This window comes from Bos grunniens, chromosome 21 (assembly GCF_055505025.1).
Source record: "Bos grunniens cultivar Pamir isolate PY7600 chromosome 21, Bosgru_T2T1.0, whole genome shotgun sequence".
NCBI lineage: Eukaryota > Metazoa > Chordata > Mammalia > Artiodactyla > Bovidae > Bos > Bos grunniens.
The window spans coordinates 24,790,967-24,814,331 of record NC_141185.1 but is presented as its reverse complement, the minus strand read 5'-3'; the positions used below and the strand labels follow the sequence as shown (position 1 = coordinate 24,814,331).

The following is a 23,365-nucleotide window of genomic DNA, read 5'->3' as shown; positions in this document are numbered from 1 at the left end:
ACCACATCTTCTTTATATATTCATCTATCAATGGATATGTAGGTTTCCATGTCTTGACTAATGTGAATAGTCCCACTATTAACATAGGTGTGCACGTTTCTTTTTGAATTATAGTTTTGTCCAGATATAAGCCCAAGAGTAGGATTGCTGGATCATATGGCAACTCTATTTTTAGTTTTTTGCGAAACTTCCATACTGTGTTCCATAGTGGCTGCACCAACTTATGTTCTCACGAGCAGTGTAGGAAGGATCCCTTCCACTGCACCTTCTCCAGCATTTGTTATTTGTTGACTTTTTAACGATGGCCATTCTGACCAATGTGAGGTGGCACTTATTGTAGTTTTGATTTGCTTTTCTCTAAAAATTAGTAATGTTGAGCATCTTTTCATGTGCTTGTTGGCTATCCATTACATCTTCTTTGGAGAAATGTCTGGTTAGATCTGCCCATTTTTCAACTGGATATTTTTTGTTGTTGTTTCTGAGTTATGTGAGCTATTTGGTATGTTTTGGAAATTAAGCCCTTGTCAGTCACATAAAAAAAAGTACTTTCAATATACATGCACATATGTTACATTAAAAGGTTTAACAATATCTACATAATAGCTACTAACCAGTCAGAACTGACAATGGCCAGGGCTCTGAGCAAGGGTAAGGCTCTAAAGGCCTATTGGTATGTTGGACATTAACTCTTTAACTGATGGAAAATGAGCAAGTGAGTGGTGTTTGGGAGAGGCTGAAATGTCTGCGTGAGCCAAGGTAAGGCCATTTGGAAGATGATGGCTATTTGCTGATTGGCTATGGAAGTAGTTTAATATTTTAACAACTGATGTAGGTTTGCTGGTGGGTAGCAGCTTTATAGTAGCCAAAGGACCTAATAAAAACAAAAAACAGAAATTTTTGAATAAGTTAAATTATAAATAGTAAAATACAATTTAAATAAACAGACCACAAAGCATTAAATTTCATTGGTAATTAAATAAGTATAGATACTTAGTAAAAGCAGGACTTTTTCCTTATTCAACTTGGAAATGTTTTTTTCTCATAAGTGGCAAAATATATAGTTAAGGGAAAAAGGTAAAGAAAAGGCATTTCTAAGCCTGCTGATAGAAGCCTAAACATGTACAACCTTTCTGAAGGACATTTTCTTAATAGTCACCAAAAAAGTTTAAAATGTAAGTCGATTGAATGGTTCTGGTAAACTAGATTAATCCTCCCAACAAAAATAACTAAAAGATCCAGATTTAAAATTTATTCTTCAAGTATAAAAGGATATGAAAAGGTAGTTTGGAATTACCAGACTAAAGGTGAAGGAGAAACGGGAATCCAAATATGTTCTGCCCTGAGGGAATTTGCTGATTGGCAAAAATCAGAGTATTTGTCTGGGCTTCTCTGGTGGCTCAGTGGTAAAGAATCCACCTACTAAGCAAAAGACGTGGATTTGGTCCCTGGATCGGGAAGATCCCCTGGAGAAGAAAATGGCAACCCATTCCAGAATTCTTGCCCGGGAAATCCCATGGACAGAGGAGCCTGGCGGGCTGCAGTCCATGGAATTGCAAGAGACACAGCTGAGTGACTAAATGACGACAGTATTTGTCTTGATGGACTTGCCGAGTGCAAAGTAGACAAAAAGCAAACTCCAGGACTTGTACACGACAGGAGGTCTAATGGAAGACCTTTCTCCACAAGATACTGAGATTCCAAAGCCCTTGAGTATTTACTGCTTGTATTCAAATTGCCTAGGTCAATGAGTCTCAAAGCCTTGAACCTGGGTTAAAATAATTGTTGTTTGGCAGTGTCTCCAGATGCTTGGCAGAAAGAAATACAGGTCTGCTCTTGAGGAAGATACTTTTATCATAGGCCTAAATAATTTCTATAAATAATTTGTCAAATATGATGATCAGCACATTCTCGTATCTGGCAGAATATGAGAATGTATTGTCTTCTCAATGATAATCAGGTGCACGAGGAAGCCAGATTAAATGAACAAGAGTCATCAGAGACAGCAAACAACAAAAACAGACCCATGAAGACTTTAAATATTAGAATTATGAGGCATGGACTATAGCACAATTATGATGGTGATATTTAAAAATGTAAAGAAAAAAATAAAAGATAAAGATGTAAAATACCAGCTTGATGCTTTCTACAGAGAACAGGAAACTATAGAAAGTAAACAGCAAATCTGAATTTGAAAAAAGAACCAAGTACAATTTTACTGTGAGTTTAATATTGTGACTTTATTTTAAACAAAAATATATAGATATATTTTATAAATAAAAATATTTTTTATGAGTAAACTTACAAATAAAAATTTTAAGCCCAACAAGATTTTAAGTGTAGGTTAGACACACCTTTAAGACTTAATGAATCTGAAGATACATCAAGGGAAATGATCCAGAATGTAGCCTGCAGAGGGGAAAAGAAGAGGGGATAAAAGAAACAGAAGATATAGTGAGAATGTCTAACATGGGTTCAGCCACATTTCTAGAAGGAGAAGAAAGAGAATGAGATAAAACAATTCTTTGAAGAGTTAACTGCTGAGGAATTTCTAAGCTGACAAAAGACTTCATGTCACTGATTTTAAGAAGTCTTATGAAAGTATGATTAATGAAAAGAAAACCATATCTAAGCCCATTGAAATAAAATGTCTGAAAACCAAAGACAAAGAATAAATATTAAAAGCAGCCAGAGGGGTACTCTTTCTACCCCCTTCTGATGCCTATGTCAGAAGCTTTCTCTATCTCCTTTATACTTTAATAAAACTTTATTACACACACACACACACACACAAAAAAGCAGCCAGAGAAACAGATAAATTACTTTCAAAAGAGCAACAATATACTGATAGCTGACTTTTCACAAGTGAAAAACAGGAAAGAGAAGACAGTGAAATGTTATTTTCAATGTGCTAAAAGAAAATAGCTTAGAATTCTATAGGTGGATAAAGACACACTGGAGCGAACATATTTTGCTCCTAGCAAGTCTATAGTGAAGGAAACTTTCAAGCATGTTCTTCAGGCAGGAGAAAAATGATCCCACCCTGGAAATCTGAGATACAAGAAAGAATTGAAAGTCAAGACAGTGGAAACTTGAAGGTAGATCTAAGGAATATTATCTGTGAAAAACAATAATAATGATGTAGATTTTTAAAAATACAAAACAATAGTAACATATGTCAGAAAGAGTAAATGCATTAAAGTTTTCTAACTTTCTTAATATTTTAAAAATAACCTTTGATAAATTAAAAATTTGTGATATAATTTAAGAATTAATAAAAAATATAAGCAAAGAGTATAATTTTAAATTAGTAGAGGGGGGGAATTTGATACATAAAAATGAGAAATCAATCTAAAATTAAAAAAAAGAAAATGTAACAGATCAGACAAATGAAAAACACTTTTGAAGATGGTAGATTTCATTTTCAGTATAGTAGCAATTACACAAATGTAAAAGGACTAAAGCATATAAAAAGCAGAGACATTACTTTGCCAACAAATGTTCCTCTAGTCAAGGCTATGGTTTTTCCTGTGGTCATGTATGGATGTGAGAGTTGGACTGTGAAGAAAGCTGAGTGCCGAAGAATTGATGCTTTTGAACTGTGGTGTTGGAGAAGACTCTTGAGAGTCCCTTGGACTGCAAGGAGATCCAACCAGTCCATTCTAAAGGAGATTAGTCCTGGGTGTTCATTGGAAGGACGGATGCTAAAGCTGAAACTCCAATACTTTCGCCACCTCATGCTAAGAGTTGACTCATTGGAAAAGACTGATGCTGGGAGGGATTGAGGGCAGGAAGAGAAGGGGACGACAGAGGATGAGATGGCTGGATGGCATCACCGACTTGATGGACATGAGTTTGGGTAAACTCCGGGAGTTGGTGATGGACAGGGAGGCCTGGCGTGCTGCAGTCCATGGGGTCGCAAAGAGTCGGACAAGACTGAGCGACTGAACTGAAAAGGACTAAATGCTCCAATTAAAAGTTAAAGATTATCTGACTGGTTAAAATAATCCAGCTACTGTTAAGTGGAGACACCCTTAAAACATGATAAAAAAGGTTGAAGTCAAATACATATGTTGTAAATGCCCATCAAATAATAGTTGACGTGTCTAGAAGAAAACATCAGACAAAGCAGACTTTAGCTCAGAAAACATCACTACAGTTAAAGAGAGATACTGTATACTTCTGAGACATTTGGTTATCTGAACAGATAATGTTTTAATTTACATGCACCTATGACAAAGTCTCAAACTGTTCGGAGTATAAATGAGAGACTGCAAAGAGAAATATCATAAATTACCTTGGTTCAAACGGTAAAAGAATCTACCTGCAATGCAGGAGACCTGAGTTCGATCCCTGGGTCAGGAAGATCCCCTGGAGAAGGGAATGGCTACCCACTTTAGTATTCTTGCCTGGAGAATTCCATGGACAGAGGAGCCTGGTGGGCTACATATAGTTCCTGGGGTTGCAAAGAGTGGGACATGATGCACAACTAACACTTTGACCATATATATGTGGAAGGAGGAATATATAATATATATATTATATATATATATATATATACCATATATATAATACTTAGTCTGTTGTTTAGTCACCAGGTTGTGTCTGACTCTTTTGGACTTGGTATATACAGCTGCAAAATATATGCACATTCTTTTCAAGCATATGAATGGGATTTATTTAAATTATAGATAAAAATTGAGAAGGCCTTTTTCCCCCAGCCATGTAGACAGCCATCGTTATTATTTCAGAATTTTTTTTTTTCATACATGACATTTCACATGTTTCAATGCCATTCTCCCAAATCTTCCCACCCTCTCCCTCTCCCACAGAGTCCATAAGCCTGTTCTATACATCAGTGTCTCTTTTGCTGTCTCGTATACAGGGTTATCGTTACCATCTTTCTAAATTCCATATATATGCGTTAGTATACTGTATTGGTGTTTTTGCTTCTGGCTTACTTCACTCTGTATAATAGGCTCCAGTTTCATCCACCTCATTAGAACTGATTCAAATGTATTCTTTTTAATGGCTGAGTAATACTCCATTGTGTATATGTACCACCGCTTTCTTATCCACTCATCTGCTGATGGACATCTAGGTTGGTTCCATGTCCTGGCTATATCCTAAACTGGTTAGATAGTCTCTACCCTTGAGTTTACAAGCAACACCAAGTATATAAATAGCGATAGAGAAAAAAAATCAATAGTGAGCACAAGTAAGAGCCAGCGCTGTTGAGAATATTAGTTCATCACATTCAATTCAGTTCTCATTAGATGATGTAGGCATTGTGATACCTAATTTAGAGATCGTTGAGACTCAGAGAGATGGAGTAAATTTTCCAAGATCACCTCTTCATTAAATGACAGTGTTAGAATTGAAATCTACTTGTTTTATGAGCAATAAACCAACTCCATAAAATAATATCTTTTTGAGTCTGGAAGTAAGGCAGTAGGTTTTCAGATAGAAGGATCTCTATAAAATCAGGAAGATGAAGTCTTTGTGCAGCCTTCACAAAGGTTTTAGTGTTTATAGATAGGAGGGTTATAGACTGAGCTGAAGAAGTAGCTAAAAGAATTTGATGAGAGAAGTATCTTAGAAGACAGAGCTTGGGGCTGGTGATTGGGAACATGAGAACGGCTGAGAGCAAAGAGCTGTCGTGTTTCCTGCACAACAAATTAAAATGCCTTCCATTGTGGCATCTGATGCCATTGAAAATCATTTTTTTCTAGTTCAAGCTCACTCTTTTCCAATTGCTTACAGGTTCTGAAGTGAATCTCAGTTTCAACAGGCAGTCTTTCATGGCCAAGTGAAAGTCAAATTTTCTTTCTACTTCCCAGTTTTTAAGAAGGTGTCAACTATCTATTTCACTGCTTAACATGGGGAGAAAAGCACTTATAGAGACACTATACTAATATAGTTCAGCAATCAATCATTTAAATCCATTCAATATTTGAATAATTAAGGCCGTATCATCATCTGTCAACTACTTTTAAAATTGTTATTTTTAATTTAATTTTTAAAATTTATTTCATTTAAATATACTTGACTTACAATGTTGTATTAGTTTCTGGTATACAGCAGAGTGATTGTTTTATATATATATATATAATTTTTTTTCCAGATTATTTTCCCTTATAGGTTGTTACAAAATATTAAGTATAGTTCCCAGTACTCTAGCTTCTTGTTGGTTATCTATTTTATATACAGTAGTGTGTACATGTTAATCCTAACTTTCTAATTTATTCCTCCCCGCCCCTTTCCCCTTTGGTAACCGTAAGTTTATTTTCTGTGGGTCTACTTCTGTTTTGTATATAAATTCATCGATATAATTTTTTTTTTTTTAAGATTCCACATATAAGCATATCTTATTGCAAAATGGCTGTCTGGGGAGGCCTTACAAATAGCTGTGAAAAGAAGAGAAGCAAAAAGCAAAGGAGAAAAGGAAAGATATAAACATCTGAATGCAGAGTTCCAAAGAATAGCAAGAAGAGATAAGAAAGCCTTCTTCAGCGATCAATGCAAAGAAATAGAGGAAAACAACAGAATGGGAAAGACTAGAGATCTCTTCAAGAAAATCAGAGATACCAAAGGAACATTTCATGCAAAGATGGGCTCGATAAAGGACAGAAATGGTATGGACCTAACAGAAGCAGACGATATTAAGACGAAATGGCAAGAATACACAGAAGAACTGTACAAAAAAGATCTTCACGACCCAGATAATCACGATGGTGTGATCACTGACCTAGAGCCAGACATCCTGGAATGTGAAGTCAAGTGGGCCTTAGAAAGCATCACTACGAACAAAGCTAGTGGAGGTGATGGAATTCCAGTTGAGCTATTCCAAATCCTGAAAGATGATGCTGTGAAAGTGCTACACTCAATATGCCAGCAAATTTGGAAAACTCAGCAGTGGCCACAGGGCTGGAAAAGGTCAGTTTGCATTCCAATCCCAAAGAAAGGCAATGCCAAAGAAAGCTCAAACTACTGCACAATTGCACTCATCTCACACGCTAGTAAAGTAATGCTTAAAATTCTCCAAGCCAGGCTTTAGCAATATGTGAACCGTGAACTTCCTGATGTTCAAGCTGGTTTTAGAAAAGGCAGAGGAACCAGAGATCAAATTTCCAACATCTGCTGGATCATGGAAAAAGCAAGAGAGTTCCAGAAAAACATCTATTTCTGCTTTATTGACTATGCCAAAGCCTTTGACTATGTGGATCACAATAAACTGTGGAAAATTCTGAAAGAGATGGGAATACCAGACCACCTGATCTGCCTCTTGAGAAATTTGTATGCAGGTCGGGAAGCAACAGTTAGAACTGGACATGGAACAACAGACTGGTTCCAAATAGGAAAAGGAGTACATCAAAGCTGTATATTGTCACCCTGTTTATTTAATGTCTATGCAGAGTACATCATGAGAAACGCTGGACTGGAAGAAACACAAGCTGGAATCAAGATTGCTGGGAGAAATATCAATAACCTCAGATATGCAGATGACACCACCCTTATATGGCAGAAAGTGAAGAGGAACTAAAAAGCCTCTTGATGAAGGTGAAAGTGGAGAGTAAAAAAGTTGGCTTAAAGCTCAACATTCAGAAAACGAAGATCATGGCATCCGGTCCCATCGCTTCATGGGAAATAGATGGGGAAACAGTGGAAACAGTGTCAGACTTTATTTTTCTGGGCTCCAAAATCACTGCAGATGGTGACTGCAGCCATGAAATTAAAAGATGCTTACTCCTTGGAAGGAAAGTTATGACCAACCTAGATAGCATATTAAAAAGCAGAGACATTACTTTGCCAACAAAGGTTCGTCTAGTCAAGGCTATGGTTTTTCCTGTGGTCATGTATGGATGTGAGAGTTGGGCTGTGAAGAAGGCTGAGCGCTGAAGAATTGATGCTTTTGAAAACTGTGGTGTTGGCGAAGACTCTTGAGAGTCCCTTGGACTGCAAGGAGATCCAACCAGTCCATTCTGAAGGAGATCAGCCCTGAGATTTCTTTGGAAGGAATGATGCTTAAGCTGAAACTCCAGTACTTTGGCCACCTCATGCGAAGAGTTGACTCATTGGAAAAGACTCTGATGCTGGGAGGGATTGGGGGCAGGAGGAGAAGGGGATGACAGAGGATGAGATGGCTGGATGGCATCACTGACTCGATGGACATGAGTCTGAGTGAACTCCAGGAGTTGGTGATGGACAGGGAGGCCTGGCGTGCTGCGATTCATGGGGTCACAAAGAGTCAGACATGACTGTCTACTCTGATCTGATCTGATATTTGTTTTCCTCTGTCTGACTTACTTCACTTGGTTTGTCAATCTCTAGGTCCATCTAAGTTAGTGCAAATGACATTATTTCATTCTTTTTTATGTCTGAGTAACATTCCATTGTGTATATGTACCACATCTTTTTTATCCATTTCTCTGTCAATTTTCAGTGCTTTATAAGAAAAATCAGTGGCTTTCTCTGAATAATACCAATGCTCAGTTTAGTGTGGTATAGTGTTCTCTTCAAAGAAGGCAATGGCAACCCACTCCAGTACTCTTGTCTGGAAAATCCCATGGACAGAGGGGCCTCGTGGGCTGCAGTCCATGGAGTCGCTAGAAGTCGGACACAACTGAGCGACTTCACTTTATTTTTTCACTGTCATGCCTTGGAGAAGGAAATGGCAACCCACTCCAGTGTTCTTGCCTGGAGAATCCCAGGGACGGGGAATCCTGGTGGGCTGCCGTCTATGGGGTCGCACAGAGTCGGACATGACTGAAGCGACTTAGCAGCAGCAGTAGTGTTCTCTTCAATCCAGCCCTGACTTATCTTTCCAAGCTCAGCTCCTCTCCTTGGCAGCATCTGCTCACCACAAAGGACATCAGACTTCTTGCCCACGTGTAGAGAATACAGTGCTGTAGTGCCCACGTGGCAGCAATCTGGGGCCAGAGAGTTTAAAGAACCTGTCCCAGTCGTAAAGCAGGTAAATGGCAGACTAAGAATTCAAACTCAGGCCTGACTCCAAATCATGGGCGAATCCACTCAACTACACTGTCTTCTGTCTTGGTATGTTTTGTGAATCTTATTTCAGTAAAACAAAATTAATTTTGAGCACACCAAAAGCTATGCCCCATCAGTGCTCTCTGGCATCATAACTGGGTATAAAATATCAGCCAGTCACATAAATGAGTCTGCTATTTCTGTAGAATTTATAGTTGCCACCAGTGTCAATAGTTCTCCTTTACCTCAGTAATAATAATGATAGTACCTTCCATTCATTTAGGGCTCACTGTATGCCATCCGTTGTGTTAAGCCTTTAAAATACATTAAAATATTTAATGCTCAAAGCATTCTTTGAGATAATTGTTACTATTTCTATTTTGTGATAAGGAAACTGAAGCTGCAAAAATGCTCAGTAAGGTGCTTGAGATGAAACAGCTAGTCGTGGAGCTGGAACTGAACTCAAGACCATCTCACTTTATGGCCTGTGCCCCTGACGACTACACTATTCTGTCTCTCCATAAAGCTCCTGAGAGACAGAATAGTGTAGTTTAATCTGGATTAAACTTGTCAATAACCTCCATGCCTTGTGCCTGAAATTCCTTGTTTTCCACATAGGCAATCTTATCTTGCAAGTCTTGTCTTTCCATCTAAGTAGACGGCAAGCTTCTTTCTGCTCTCATTCTCCTGGTTTCTGGGGACTGAAGAGCTTGAGACAAAAACTCTGGTTTAGAAGCTGTTGTTTATTTTCCCTGGAGGAAAGGACTTCAGAGGAAGGGAGTGGGAGTGATTCAAGCCATGGGTCAAGCGAATGAGGTGGGGAGAAAAGATCTTTCAAGGATGTAAAAATTCAAGGAAGCCCTTTCTATTCCTCTCATTTTTTTCTGTACCAAGATTCCCAAATGTCTAGAATCTGGGATTCTTTATGACTTTGTCTCCCCTTTCTGTGCTCAAGGTGGGCTCTAGATTTATGGTTTGCAGTAATAAAAAAGAGATGCGTTTATTTCCTGAGTCAGAGAGTATGTTTATTATATTTTGTAGACAGTGCCAAACTTTTTTAAAGTAGTTGTACCGAGTTAGCATCCATTAGCAGTGTATTAGAGTTCTAGTTGCTCATGCCAACACTGAGATATTAACGGATTTAAATTTTAGTCATTTTGGTGGTGGTGTCAAAGCATTTTACTGTGGACTTAGTATTATATTTTCCTGATGATGAATGAATTTGAGCACATTTTCATTTATTCGGATACAGTCTTCTGTGTAGTACCTCTTCTTGTTTCTTTTCTACTTGATTGTGTTTTATTGTTATTGAATTTGTAGAAGGTCCTTATAAATTTAGGATAAAAATCTTTTGTCACATATATGATGCAATACTTCTACTCTGTGCCTTTTTCACTTTTTTAAAATTTATTTTTTATTGAAGTACAGTTGAATTAAAATGTGTGTTAATTACTGCTGGTGTAGCAAAATGACTCAGTTATACACACACACACACCCACAGCCCCCGTATATGTATATAATATGTATATATATCTCCTTTTTCATATTATTTTCCATTATGGTTTGTCTCAGGATACTGAATATAGTAGGACCTTGTTTATCCGTTCTATATATCCCACTTGGCACAGAGATGCCTTTTTAAAATCCACTGGCTCACTATTTTAGTCATTAATTCATTTACAACTGTGCCAGACATTGTTCTAGATACTGGATATACAGCTGTGAACAAAACAAAGAATAGCTTTGGGGGACAACAGGCAATTAACAAATAAACAAGTACATATATAATGTGGTGACAGATTGTGGTAAGTTCTGTCAAGAGAAAGCAAGGTGAGTTGGTACAGGGATAGCAAACGATGAAGGGTACTAGTGAGTATGGGCTGCCATTTCAGGTCAGGTGGTCAGGGAAGGTTTTTCTGAGGTGGAATTCTTTAAGTAAAGACCCCAGTGAAGTGAAAGAAGAAGTTGTGAGCATATCTGCGGAAAGAATGTTCTGGTGGGATGAATGGCCTTGAGGTGGAAGTGTACTTGTCATGTCTTGGGAAAATAAGGAGATCAAAATGTATGGAACAAAATGAGGAAGAGCATGGTGGAAGTTGTGGTTTAAGAATCACAGGGACCAAGTCAGAGTTTTGGATTTTATTCCAAATATGGCAGGGAGTCATTTCAAGATTTTGAGCAAAAGAGTGAAGTGGTCAGATTTATGTTCTAATGGGATCCATCTTGCTGCCCAATGAGAAATACATTATTGAGGAGGAGGGGTGGAAGCAGAGAGACTGAAGAGAGTACTGCTGCTGCTAAGTCGCTTCAGTCGTGTCCGACTCTGTGCGACCCCATAGACGGCAGCCCACCAGGCTTCTCCGTCCCTGGGATTCTCCAGGCAAGAACACTGGAGTGGGGTGCCATTGCTTTCTCCGAAAGAGAGTACAGTGGAAGGGAAATCTGAGAAGTCTTCAGACTCAGGAAATGCTTGAGCTGACAAGAACTGTTCACAGATTGAATATGGAGTGTTTGGCTTCAGTCAGAAGTTTTTGAAATTTGGTTTAGGCAGCTAATTGAATAGAGGTGACATTTACCAAAGTGAGGATTAGGTTTAGGAAAATAAATCTGGTGCTTTGCCTTAGATGAATGAGAGGCCATTTAACTTACAAGTTCTTGCGGGAGAAAAGGCCCATAGCAGATGACTTGTATAGGGGCATGTCTGTGTTGAGGCGAGGCAGCAGAGAAATAGAAGAGATAAAGTTCCTTCTGAGTAATCATCTGATATTCAAGTGACTAGAAAGTAGGTCAGTTATCTGAGCTTGTCTTACATACACTATGATTTCAGGGCAAGAAGTCTCTCTCTCTACAGAAAATTTTTCCCATTGCTATTATCACAAAATTCCTGAATTTATGTCAAAGTAATTCATTCCATAATTAGAAATAGGAAAATTAAAATGCAGATAGCTTGAGAGAGAATTCAGTGTGTATGACTTTTTATCAAACTATACCAGAGCAGATGAAGGTCCTATTGTGTATTCAAAATGTCTTGAGTGGTTAAAAAAAAAAAAAGTGTGATTATCAAAAGAAAGGATGTATTATAAAGAAAGCAAAGATTTCACAATCTTTCTAAGGGCTACCCTATTTATCATAATTTCTAAGTGGGAAAATGGAAAAAGAAGTGTTCATATGTTGAAGGATTATCTGGATTTACAGCTAAGTGGAGAGTATCCATCTAAATTATTTTTCTCCCCCCTTTAACCCCCTTTCTACCTTTTATTTAACCCCCTAATCTCTCCCTCAAAGTTTTCTTCAACTGGAAGGCCATGGCATGATAGAGGCTTTTCATCTCTTTTCTGGGCCCTGAGTTCTGGAGAATGTTACTTAACTGTGCAATTCCCATTTGATGTCCCACGGTCATTTCTGCAACAGTGTCCTGGAGGAGGAGTACCACGTCTAATACCAGAAAGGATTTAAGACATTAATTTCCCCCCTCATTATCAGAGTGCTATATGCTTATTGCAAAGTTTTTTAACAGAATTTTTAAAAGAAATCTCTACTAATTAGAAGCAAGTCCGACAACCTTCTGGCATATTTCTTTCTAGTCTTTTATTCATTTTGTACTTTCATAATTGAGCTTTTTATTGTACATGTAGCTTTGTAGCCTGCTGTTTTGCTTAACATAAAGACATACACATTTGTTAGTGTTATTGCATTTTTAAAATTTTTATTCATTTATTTTTGGCTGTGCTGGGTCTTCCTTGCTGCACAGGCTTTCCTCTAGTTGTGGTCTGTGGGCTTCTCATTGTGGTGGCTTCTCTTGTTGTAGAGCATGGGCTCTAGAGCACAGGCTCAGTAGTTGTGGCACATGGGCTCAGTTGCTCTGTGGCATGTGGGATCTTCCCGGACTAGGGATTGAACCCGTGTCTCCTGCATTGGCAGGCAGATTCTTTACCACTGAGCCACCAGGGAAGCTCCAGTGTCATTGCATTTTTATGGCTACATAATCATCTTTAGGAGAAGGCAATGGCAGCCCACTCCAGTACTCTTGCCTGGAAAATCCCATGGACAGAGGAGCCTGGTAGGCTGCAGTCCATGGGGTCACTAAGAGTCAGACACGACTGAGCGACTTCACTTTCCCTTTTCACTTCCATGCATTGGAGAAGGAAATGGCAACCCACTCCAGTGTTCTTGCCTGGAGAATCCCAGGGACGGGGGAGCCTGGTGGGCTGCTGTCTATGGGGTCGCACAGAGTCGGACATGACTGAAGCGACTTAGCAGTAGCAGCAGCAATCATCTTTAGTAGAGCTGCATCACAATTTCAAGGTAGTTTCAGATTATATACAATTACAAAAACACAGTGAAAAATGGCTTGTGCATGTATCTTTTCCCTTCTTTTGGATGATTTACTAAAGGAGGAGTTGGTGAATTAAAGGGTATATCTATTTGTTTTAAAGCTTCTGATATTCACTGCTATACTGATTTCCAGAAAGGTTGTTATCAAGTTACACCTGAGGGGAAGTGAGGGAGGACTATTAGAACTTGGATCTGTAGAAAATATTTGGTAGCAATTTTTCTTCTTTTTAAAAATAATAATGCTTTTTATTTTGAACACACAGAAGAGAAATGACTATGCGTTTTTTATGTGTGTCTGTGTGTGTGCTCCGTCTTGTCTGACTCTTTGCAACCCCATGGACTGTAGCCCGCCAGACTCTTCCAGAATCTTCCAGGCAAGAATACTTGTGTGGGTTGCCATTTCCTTCTCCAGGAGATCTTTCTGACCCAGGGATCGAATCTGTGTCTCTTGCATTTCTTGCATTGGCAGGTGGATTCTTTACCACTGAGCCACCTGAGAATTGTTACGTACTAATCATTAGTTGCTCTGTTTCATAGTGGTTGCTGCTGCTACTGCTAAGTCGCTTCAATCGTGTCCGACTCTGTGCGACCCCATAGACTGCAGCCCACCAGGCTCCCCCGTCCCTGGGATTCTTCAGGCAAGAACACTGGAGTGGGTTGCCATTTCCTTCTCCAATGCATGAAAGTGAAAAGTGAAAGTGAAGTCGCTCAGTCGTGTCCGACTCCCAGCTGACCCCATGGTCTGCAGCCTACCAGGCTCCTCAGTCCATGGGATTTCCCAGGCAAGAGTACTGGAGTGGGGTGTCATTGCCTTCTCCATTCATAGTGGTAACATAGGGCTAACTCAATACTAGATAAGTATTAGCCTTAGCCTATGGGGTAGCCAATACAAGTGTTACAGAGTAGGGAGAATAGCAGATGCACTTGTGCTTTTAATGGAGGTCTGATGTTCACTGGATATTGAGAGAATGGGATGATGAGGAAAGGAAAGAACAGAAGAGGCATTCTGGGGAGGAGATGAGTGAGAAGGAGGTGGCTGTTTCCCCCAGAGGAGGGGTAATTGCAGCAACAGCAGAGCAGCTCCCAGGCAGGCAGTCAGCTCGTCCCTGGGAAGCAATGAAGCAGAGCTGGTAGGAGGACGGGTCAGGAGCAAACCCTTTGGTAGCCCAGGTGATGCTGATGTCCAATGGGTCAACCAGAAATTTCAGGGTAGATTTCTGTAAAATGGTAGTCAGGAACAGAAATAGTACAGGCCAGACCCTCTTCTCCATGAATTTGTTTATCTGAAAATAAAGATAATCCTTGAACACCATGTTTCTGAACCATCACAGAAAGATTACAGAGGAGTTACTCGATCTGACTGAATGGTTGTACAGATGGAAGAAGACAGGATGTCTGGAAGCCAGGGGGCTAGAAGGATGCTTGGAAGATGGGTAGACACACTCACTAGCCATTTAACAGTCAGAAACATTCATTCAAAAAATATTTATTGAATATCAGCTCTGTGCCAATCACTTCACTAAGTATTCTCACCTTATAACTGCCCTTCTGACTTTTCAAGTTTCCATAATTTTTTTTTCCCTCTAGAAAATAGATCCACATTTTCAGAAAGGTGAAAGACTGAGGAGACTGCTTTATCTGTGTTTCCTTTTCTCTCTCTGGCAGAAATTTTAGGCAAAGATATTATCCCTCATGCAGTTTCAAAAGCAAATGTCACTCCCTCACTGTAAAACTTTAAGTGACTCTCTCTGCCTGTCCTGTGTAATTAAGTCCAAATTACATGACTTAGTCCTTTACATTCTTTTCACAGGCTGATATGCCATGGTTTTGCCTTCCACTCTTTTTTGGTGTGTGTGTAAAAATTTTTATTGTGGTAAAATATAACATATATAACAAAAGTGTCCATTTAAACAATTTTAAATTGTTTAAATTTAAACATGTGCAGTTTAGGCATTAATTGAATTCACAGTGTTGTCCATCTCTCACCACTACTAATTAATAAACCTTTTTCCATCACTCCAGAAGGAAATTATATAACCCTCTTAAGCTGTAAGTTCCCATTCCTGCAGCTCCTGACAACCAATAATAATCTTTCTATTTCTATGAATTTGCCTAGATATTTCATTTAAGTAAAATAAGGATAAGCATTCTTTTCAATAAGCATTATAGACATTTCATGTAAGTGGAATCTTGGAATATTTGTCTTTTTGTCTTTGGCTTATTTCACTTAGTATACTGTTTTTGAGAGTCCCCATGTTGTAGTATGTGTCAGAACTTCAGTTCTTTTTATGGCTGAATAATACCCTGTCAGTTGTATACACTACATTTTGTTGTGTGTTTGTTGGTGGACACTGGGTTGTTTTCACCTTTGGGCTATTGTGGATAATGCTACATTTGATGGACATCAGTGTGCCAACGTGTGATTCAGTCTCTGTTTTCAATTCTTCTGTGTGTATACCTGGAAGCACAAATGCTGGGTCATATGGTTGACAGCAATTCTGACACGGTACTATGCACCCAAGGAAGAGCCACCCCCCCAAAAAAGGGGCTATCGTAAAGTATTACAATTCTTATATTAGATTTTCCAAACCATACAGTATCTGGGTCATTAGAAGTAAGAGGAGAAAAATTGAGAAGTTGAGTTAGAAATCATACATAAAGTGGCACGTCAGAAACGATCAATTCGAAAAACAAAGCTTACCTATACAACTAAAGGACTCAAATATTGTAAGTAGTGATTCCGAATATTAATTTTGATCATAAAGTATCGGTTTATTTAATTTTGTATGGTTTCATGCTATTTAATGGGAGACATCATAATGATGGTGTTTTTCAAACTGTGGGACGTAATCCATTAGTGAGTTATCAAATAAATTCGTTTGTTATGACTAGCTTTTAAAAAAAATAAAATAGAAGTGAATAGAAAATACAAAAATGCATTGCACCTAGTTAAGGGTAAATGTTATTTTGTAAAACTTTTGTTTCATTTACCTGTGTGTTCTGTAAAATATTTCTTAATGTGGGATGTGATCAGAAAAAAAAATAGTTTGAAGACACTGGTCTAGTGGAAAGTCTGAGCTTTGGAATTAGTGAGAACTTGGTTTGATTCTGGGCTCTGGGTGGCTTCAGCCAGTGATACAACTTCTCTTGTGGCTCAGTCCCTTCATCATAAAAGGAGAATAATATCTACTTCTGTTTTGTGTTTGTGGAAAGATTAAAGATTACTTAAGTAGAATGCACAAAATATAGCCATTGATTAACAAATATACAATTACTTCCAAATTTTCCCTCAAATACTGCTCTCTATGTAAAAATGCTTCATGCACTAGAAGGAAGACGATATGTGTTATTGATGACTGGATCTGTTATGTCACAGTCTACTCTGAAAACATATTGGCTCAGTCTGTTTCTCCAATTTTACTTAGGCTTGAAGACACAGTTCTTTTCCCTTCCTATTCTCAGATTGTACTTGTCTATACCATGGATTTGGGGCACTTTACTATGCATCTGCCATATATATTCTAATTATTTTTCATAGTTCAACTAGTATCACAAACTTTCAGATCTCTTCTAGTGCTGAAAACAGTGCTGGATGAAAATGTATTGAGTTTTTAAAGGTCCATATAGCACATCTTTGGCAAAGTATCTCTTACACAAGGGGAGCAGAGGAAATTCTGATTCCACCAGTATTTCTCACTCAATCTACTCCATGCTAAACAGTTCAGTTAGGCACTGTCATGTCTCAGGGTAGTACAAGTGGAAGGTGCGAACAGAGAAAGCACTTTATCTGAGGACAGTCGAAAATTAGATCCTGTTTTCCCCTCCCCGCTCCTATTCCCATGGGGAGGAGGCATTCATAAGCCCCGAGACCGGGGCCCAGAAACCTGCTGGCGTCCTGAGCTCCAGAGGCTTGCCAGCACGCACGCTCTCCCGCACTGAGAGCCCTTCTTCCCAGATGAATTCTCATAGTATCACAGACGCGCGCAGCCTCGATCGATACTGGATGGCAGACGTGCTCCCACCGTCAAGTGTAGGCACAGGGCGGTGGAGTCAGCCGCCCTGCCGCTCTGTCTCAGCTTCTCATCTGCTCGATACCAGCAGAGGACGTTAACCCGTTCGCCGGCTGACACCCAACTCGTCGCCTCCCCGGCACCTGCTGCCCGGCGCCCTTCTTCTCAGCTCTGCTCCCGCAAAGTGGAGGAGGGGTGCGGGGGTGGGGGGGGGCTTTTCCATCAGCCTCCCACATGCGGCGGCAGCAGGGTCCCGCCCGCAAGGAGGGCGCTGTGAGGTGGCTTCTCTGCCCGGCACCCCAGACAGCCCCTGGAGGCCGCTGAGGCAGGGAGCGCCGAGCTTCCTCACTCTCCACACCTACCTTCTCGCGTCTTCGCCGGGTGGGCGGCAGGGAGGAGGCGCAGCTAAGCCGGGCCAGCACCGCCTCCCGCCTAGTGGACCCGCGCGAGCCCGGTCCCGTGAAAGCCCCGCCCCGGCGCCCGTTCCCACTCCTGATTGGCTGGTCCAGCCCGAAGGCGACCCGGCAGTCCCCCGGCCCTCGTCGCAGCTATAAAGGCGGCGGACGCATGACGGCCGCGGCGAAGCTCGGGCAGCTGCGGTGCTCGCCCTCTCGCAGACCCCGACCCCGCGGCACCTCTGTCACTCTTTTGCCCCTGAGCCGTCCGACTCCACCATGCCTAGGGGCTTCCTGGTAAAGAGAACTAAACGGACGGGCGGCTCTTACCGAGTGCGCCTAGCCGAGCGGGTCTTCCCCCTCTTCCCCCGACCCCCGGGGACGCCGCCCTTCCCCGAGGAGGCTTCCAGTGCCCCTCAGCCCGGTGTGGAGCGGGAGGCACACCCAACTCCGGAGGAGGAGGAGGCCCGGGAACTGTCAGGGTCGTCCTGTCGGGCGGCTAGGGTGAGCCCAGCGGCGGGCGGGCGGGAAGGCGCGGAGTGGAGGGCGGATGGTAGGGAGGGTCCGGGGCCCAGCCCCAGCCCCACGAAGCCGGCGGGCGTGGAACTGCGCAGGGCATTCCTGGAGCGCTGCCTCAGCTCACCCGTCTCTGCTGAGTCCTTCCCCGGGGGCGCTGCCGCCGTGGCCTCTTTCTCCTGCTCGGTGGCACCAGCAGCTGCACCGACCTCGGGGGAGCAGTTCCTGCTGCCGCTCCGGGCACCGTTCCCGGAGCCCGCGCTCCATCCGGACCCCGCGCCCCTCTCGGCCACCTTGCACGGCCTGAAGCGGGCCACCGGCGGCGAGCGCCGCGCCAAGGCTCCTTCAGGCTGCGCATCTGGGCCCGCGGCCGCCGGGGTCAAGAAACCAAAGGCCATGAGGAAGTTGAGCTTCGCCGATGAAGTCACCACATCCCCTGTTCTGGGCCTGAAGATCAAGGAGGAGGAGCCCGGGGCGCCGTCCCGGGGCCCCGGGGGCAGCCGCACGCCGCTGGGGGAGTTCATCTGCCAGCTGTGCAAGGAGCAGTACGCAGACCCCTTCGCTCTAGCTCAGCACCGCTGCTCCCGCATCGTGCGCGTCGAGTACCGCTGCCCCGAGTGCGACAAGGTCTTCAGCTGCCCTGCGAACCTCGCCTCCCATCGCCGCTGGCACAAACCGCGTCCCGCAGCGGCCAATACAGCCACGATCTCCTCGGCCGACGGGAAGCTGCCCCCATCGTCGTCCTCCCCGGATTCCGGGACTGTCGCATCTTTCCTGGCCGAGGGGAAGGAGAACAGCCGGGCGGAGCGAACTGAGGATCAGCACCCACGGGCCAGGGACAGCTCCGGGACGGAGCAGCACCAGGACAGCGCCCCACAGCCCGGCCTCCAGGTGCTGTCCCACCCCGAGCCTCCGCTTCCTCAGCTCCCTTATACGGCGGGGGTGTTGGGGCGCCGGGTGCCTGAGCCCGGCAGTGCCAGTGGTGTCGGGGGACCCGAGATCTTCGTGTGCCCATATTGCCACAAAAGGTTCCGTCGCCAAGCCTATCTGCGCAAGCACCTGGGCACTCACGAGGCTGGTTCGGCCCGCGCGCTCGGCCCCTGCTTTGGCTCGGAACGCGGGGGCCCCCTGGCCTTCGCTTGCCCGCTGTGCGGGGCGCACTTCCCGTCGGCAGACATCAGGGACAAACACCGGCTGTGGCATGCGGTCCGCGACGAGCTGCTCCTGCCCGCTCTGGCCGGGGCGCCTCCCGATGCACCGAACCCAGGCGGGGCACCCGACGGGGATGCTCAGCAAATTTTCTCGTGCAAGCACTGCCCGTCCACTTTTTTTAGCTCCCCGGGGCTGACCCGGCACATCAATAAGTGCCACCCCTCAGAAAGTCGGCAGGTACTGCTGCTGCAGATGCCGCTGCGGCCGGGCTGCTGAGGGCTGAGAGACGAGGAAGATTGTAAGGTGGGCCGTGGAGGAAACGATCCTGGGGATTTCTATGGGGTTTTCTTCAACTTGCGAGTTTACCCTCTTTCCTTATTTTCTCACCTGAAACTCTCAATAGTGTCAATGTTCCGAGCGGACAGAGAAATGTAAAATCTCTCTCTAGAGCAGGTATGTATATGGTATAAGCGTTCCCGGTCAAGAAGTGTCAGCTTTAAATCTTCCTCACAAGATAGGATTCCCCCCGCCCCCACCAAACTCTGGAGACCCCAACGAATCCTGTATGACTTGTAATTCCTATGGAAAGTCGCAGTGAGTGCGTGCATGTCTCTACAAAGGATTCTAGCTACCAAAAGTGGAGGTCCTTTTTTTTTTTCCTCTAGCCATCGCAAGCGCCTCTGTAGTTTCTGTCTCAATAGGGTCAGACGTCTTGCACTGTATATTCTGTGAATTAAAAGTTATGTGATTGGTGCCAAACTTACATTGGGTGGGTGGGAAATACAAGACCAGTGTCTGTGGGCAGGAAATGTAAGATGTTTACGCACTTTTGGGTGATGTGGAGCTCTCCTTGTAAACTTTCCTTTTCTCAATGCTTAGTCCACTCTGAAGCTAGTGTCTGGAGGTGGGGCATAACACCTCTTACTGAAAGGAGTTGAGACCCCTCCCAGATTCTCACCTCTAACCCTTTTGTGTGCAGTATTCAGGAAGATACTTTAAACCTTCAAGATAAGCTTTTGGGAAATACAGAATTCATTTCCTAAAGTTTCAGTTTTAGTAGGGTTTCATCCAACTTGTTTTAATGCTTCTGTTGTAAATCTTATGTGTATTATATATGACACTGTGTTCAGCGTTAAGGAAGATGTTAATACTTATAACCCACTATGAAAATGAATGGCAATTCATTCAATATTTCAGCAGCAACCTGGTTTTGAATTTTTGTAAACCATATTTAGCATGCATTCTGTACCTATGCCCTAATAGCCAGAGTTTGGAACACTGGCTGAGTACTGCTGGACAGGTAGCCCATATTTGTAAGATGCTTACCACCAAATAAATGTACATAGCTGGTGCTTTGTTGTGTTCTGTGTTTGTCTAAAGAATCCCATTGAACACAGCCTGTTTCCAAATGCCACACTTCTCATCTCCCCAAAGCCAGTAATCTTGGTGACCCATTTAGTTGGAATACAGACAAGAGAAATTATATTTTGTAAATGATTATAATGGTGCATAAATGGGAGATTTTCCTTGGAAGTATGGCTGCATAGACTGAACTCCAAAAAGCAAGGGATATGTACTATTCTTCAAATATTAAAGATACTTTACCACCCAAAAATGTCAACAGAAAATATTTTACGTATTTTCTTCTGTTTCAAAATTAGTGAATAGTTTATTTGAAGATAAGTAAAATGTTAACTGTGCTAATTAACTTCAGTCTTTTTAAGTTAGTATTTTCCCTCCAATTTGTTACATATTATCAAACCATTAACTTGTTCATTTTTTTTAAAAAAGGAAAAGCATTATAGAAATTTGTAAGTAGGTATTTTATCTTTTTTGCAGTTCTTCACTTTGGTTGTGGGAAACTGTTTGTATTGTTTAATCTTGTTCCCAGAGCTCTCTCTATCCATGTTTTTCCTTTATATAAGCTTTAATGGGAATTTTAGTTTATTTTCTACATAGTTTCATAGGAATTTTTTATTTATAAGGAAACCCAAAATTTTATGTGCACAGGAACTCTGAAAGCTTCCTTTACAAACTGTAAAAAGTTTTGTTCCTGAATATATATTACCAAAAAAAGTAAAATTTAAGTAATCAAAGAAGCATTTAAGTGAGCTAAATAGAGGCTTTATTAACCAAGTGCACTGGAGGAAGTTTCTGGTGAGACGCTATGAAAGTGAAAAATCTCCTATTTTTAGTAATTGTGGTAGGATCTCCGAGAAATAAACTGGGGTGTATTCAAAGAAGAGAATTAGAATTCATTTTTCATGATTAGTTAAGATAAACCTAGGTTCATGCTTTATGGCCCTGCTTATTAAGTCTGAAAAAATATAAAAGACCACTCATGAACACAAAATGATAAGAATATTTTTATTGTATTATTAAATACCATCTTTTTTCCACTGTTACAAATTTGTAGATACTACATGAATGATGATACATAATTTATATTTTATAGTTTGCCGATATGATGTATTTACACATGCAGTTAGTACCAATGTCATGCTACATTTCCTTAGGAGATGCTCGTTCAAAAAAAAAAAAACGTGAGCAAAATGTGAGCAGCTTATCTACTGTAGGAAAATATTTCTGGAGGGTGGAATGTATACCAACCTGCACCTGCATGTTCAGTATTAACAATATTAGATTAATTTAGACTCCTGGGTCATGTTCCCTTTTCTTTTAAAATAATACACATAATTTAAGCCACACACTTATAAAGTTTTCTTCTTTTTTTTCTACCCACCCCACCTCATTCTTCCCTTTTCGGTACTTAAGAAAGAACATAGATATACCAGGGTCCAGCAGCCAATAATAAGGGGCCATAATCTCAAAACAGAAGTGGCATTTAACCGTGATACCATTTAAAAAGCAAAACATTAGAAAAATATTTGGAAGCTAAACATGAATCAGAGTTCAGCAGTGATTTTTCTGGTTATTAGATATGTCATGGCATCACCTGCTGCACAGCCAAGAAATGAGACACTGCTTTGGGAAGAAAAAGGTAATGCTAAAATTATTTCAGCTGGAACTTGAGATGCTAAAAGACCATTTAAGTCGTTTATTTTGATAACATAAATAATCCATACACATCAAGTGTATTAACAGATCTGTAACTTTTGCCACAACGTTACAAATGTTTAAAGATGTACATTTATTAAAAAATTATATATTTACTGAGCCATGAAGTTGTAATGGGGCACGATAAAATCATGAGGCTATCTGTCCAATTATATTTTGGCTCAAAGTTAGTTATGAAATTGAAAGTAAAACTACTTGGACATAATTATCGAGGGAAGGTAAAGGGTATAGAATAAAGCTTCACCCCTTACCCCCCATATGGCAGCTTGGAGTGTGGGGGAAAAAACCAACCGAATAAACAACCCAAATCTAAAATACTAAGTTACAAATTATTTAAATCCAGTGTTTTCTAAAATAAATGTTCAGGAAGGAACATGCATATTACGGCAAACACAAAGCCTGGAAGGGTTAACGCCATGTTCATGCTAAGGTGGCTACTGGTGACCACTGCCAGGCTGCTGTCTCCTTAGGATTTATTGGCGGAGCCAGAGGAGCGACGCAGCTTCATGGACATGCGGCTTTTGCTCGTTCGAGGAGACATTGGAGAGGCCAGGTCGGCCCCGTCTACCTGCGCCGCTGTGGGAGTTTCACTGGGTAGGATCTCTGGGTAGGAGCCTGTGGGAAACAGCAAGCACATTAGTGCAAATCCTCTGGCTCTCCTCCTAGAAGAGTAATTTCTCTGCTACAGATCCAAAGACCTTAGTGAGGTCTTTTGAGAAGAAAGAGCAAGCCCCAAATTTGCTTGTTACAAAAGTCTACTAGTATTTTATTTAAAACCCAGTGATCTGGTGGCTCATGTCATCATAGTAGCCAGAAAGCACCAATCATTATTTCCAGAACCAGAACCAACCAGAGAGCTCCCCAGAAGAAGCAATGGGAAGCAAGATCTTT

The 23,365-nt window shown here is 41.6% G+C and overlaps 3 protein-coding genes across 19 annotated transcripts in view; 2 read left to right on the top strand and 1 right to left on the bottom strand.

Annotated features, from left to right (window-relative positions):
• Window positions 1–23,365, top strand: part of LOC147349248 (histone-lysine N-methyltransferase SETMAR-like) — a 152,740-nt gene that overhangs the window by 115,607 nt on the left and 13,768 nt on the right. The window contains exon 2 of one of the 2 annotated variants that reach the window (XR_015149737.1): window positions 6,346–6,527. The exons of the other annotated variant lie outside the window; for it this stretch is intronic. The gene's annotated coding sequence lies outside the window, so the exon portion shown is untranslated. Of the gene's footprint in view, window positions 1–6,345; window positions 6,528–23,365 lie in introns of those variants that run through there. 2 annotated transcript variants of the gene reach the window in all.
• Window positions 17,874–20,748, top strand: INSM2 (INSM transcriptional repressor 2). The gene has a single exon (XM_086363581.1). The coding sequence runs from the start codon at window positions 18,008–18,010 to the stop codon at window positions 19,670–19,672; it is 1,665 nt and encodes a 554-aa protein (XP_086219707.1). The 5' UTR covers window positions 17,874–18,007; the 3' UTR covers window positions 19,673–20,748.
• Window positions 21,750–23,365, bottom strand: part of RALGAPA1 (Ral GTPase activating protein catalytic subunit alpha 1) — a 214,175-nt gene continuing 212,559 nt past the window's right edge. For all 16 annotated transcript variants that reach the window (XM_086363567.1, XM_086363565.1, XM_086363574.1 and 13 more), the window contains one exon: window positions 21,750–23,089. Coding sequence is in view for 10 of the 16 variants with exons in the window: in XM_086363565.1 (XP_086219691.1) it covers window positions 22,941–23,089 (149 nt within the window). In the remaining 6 variants the exon portion in view is untranslated. The remainder of the gene's footprint in view (window positions 23,090–23,365) is intronic.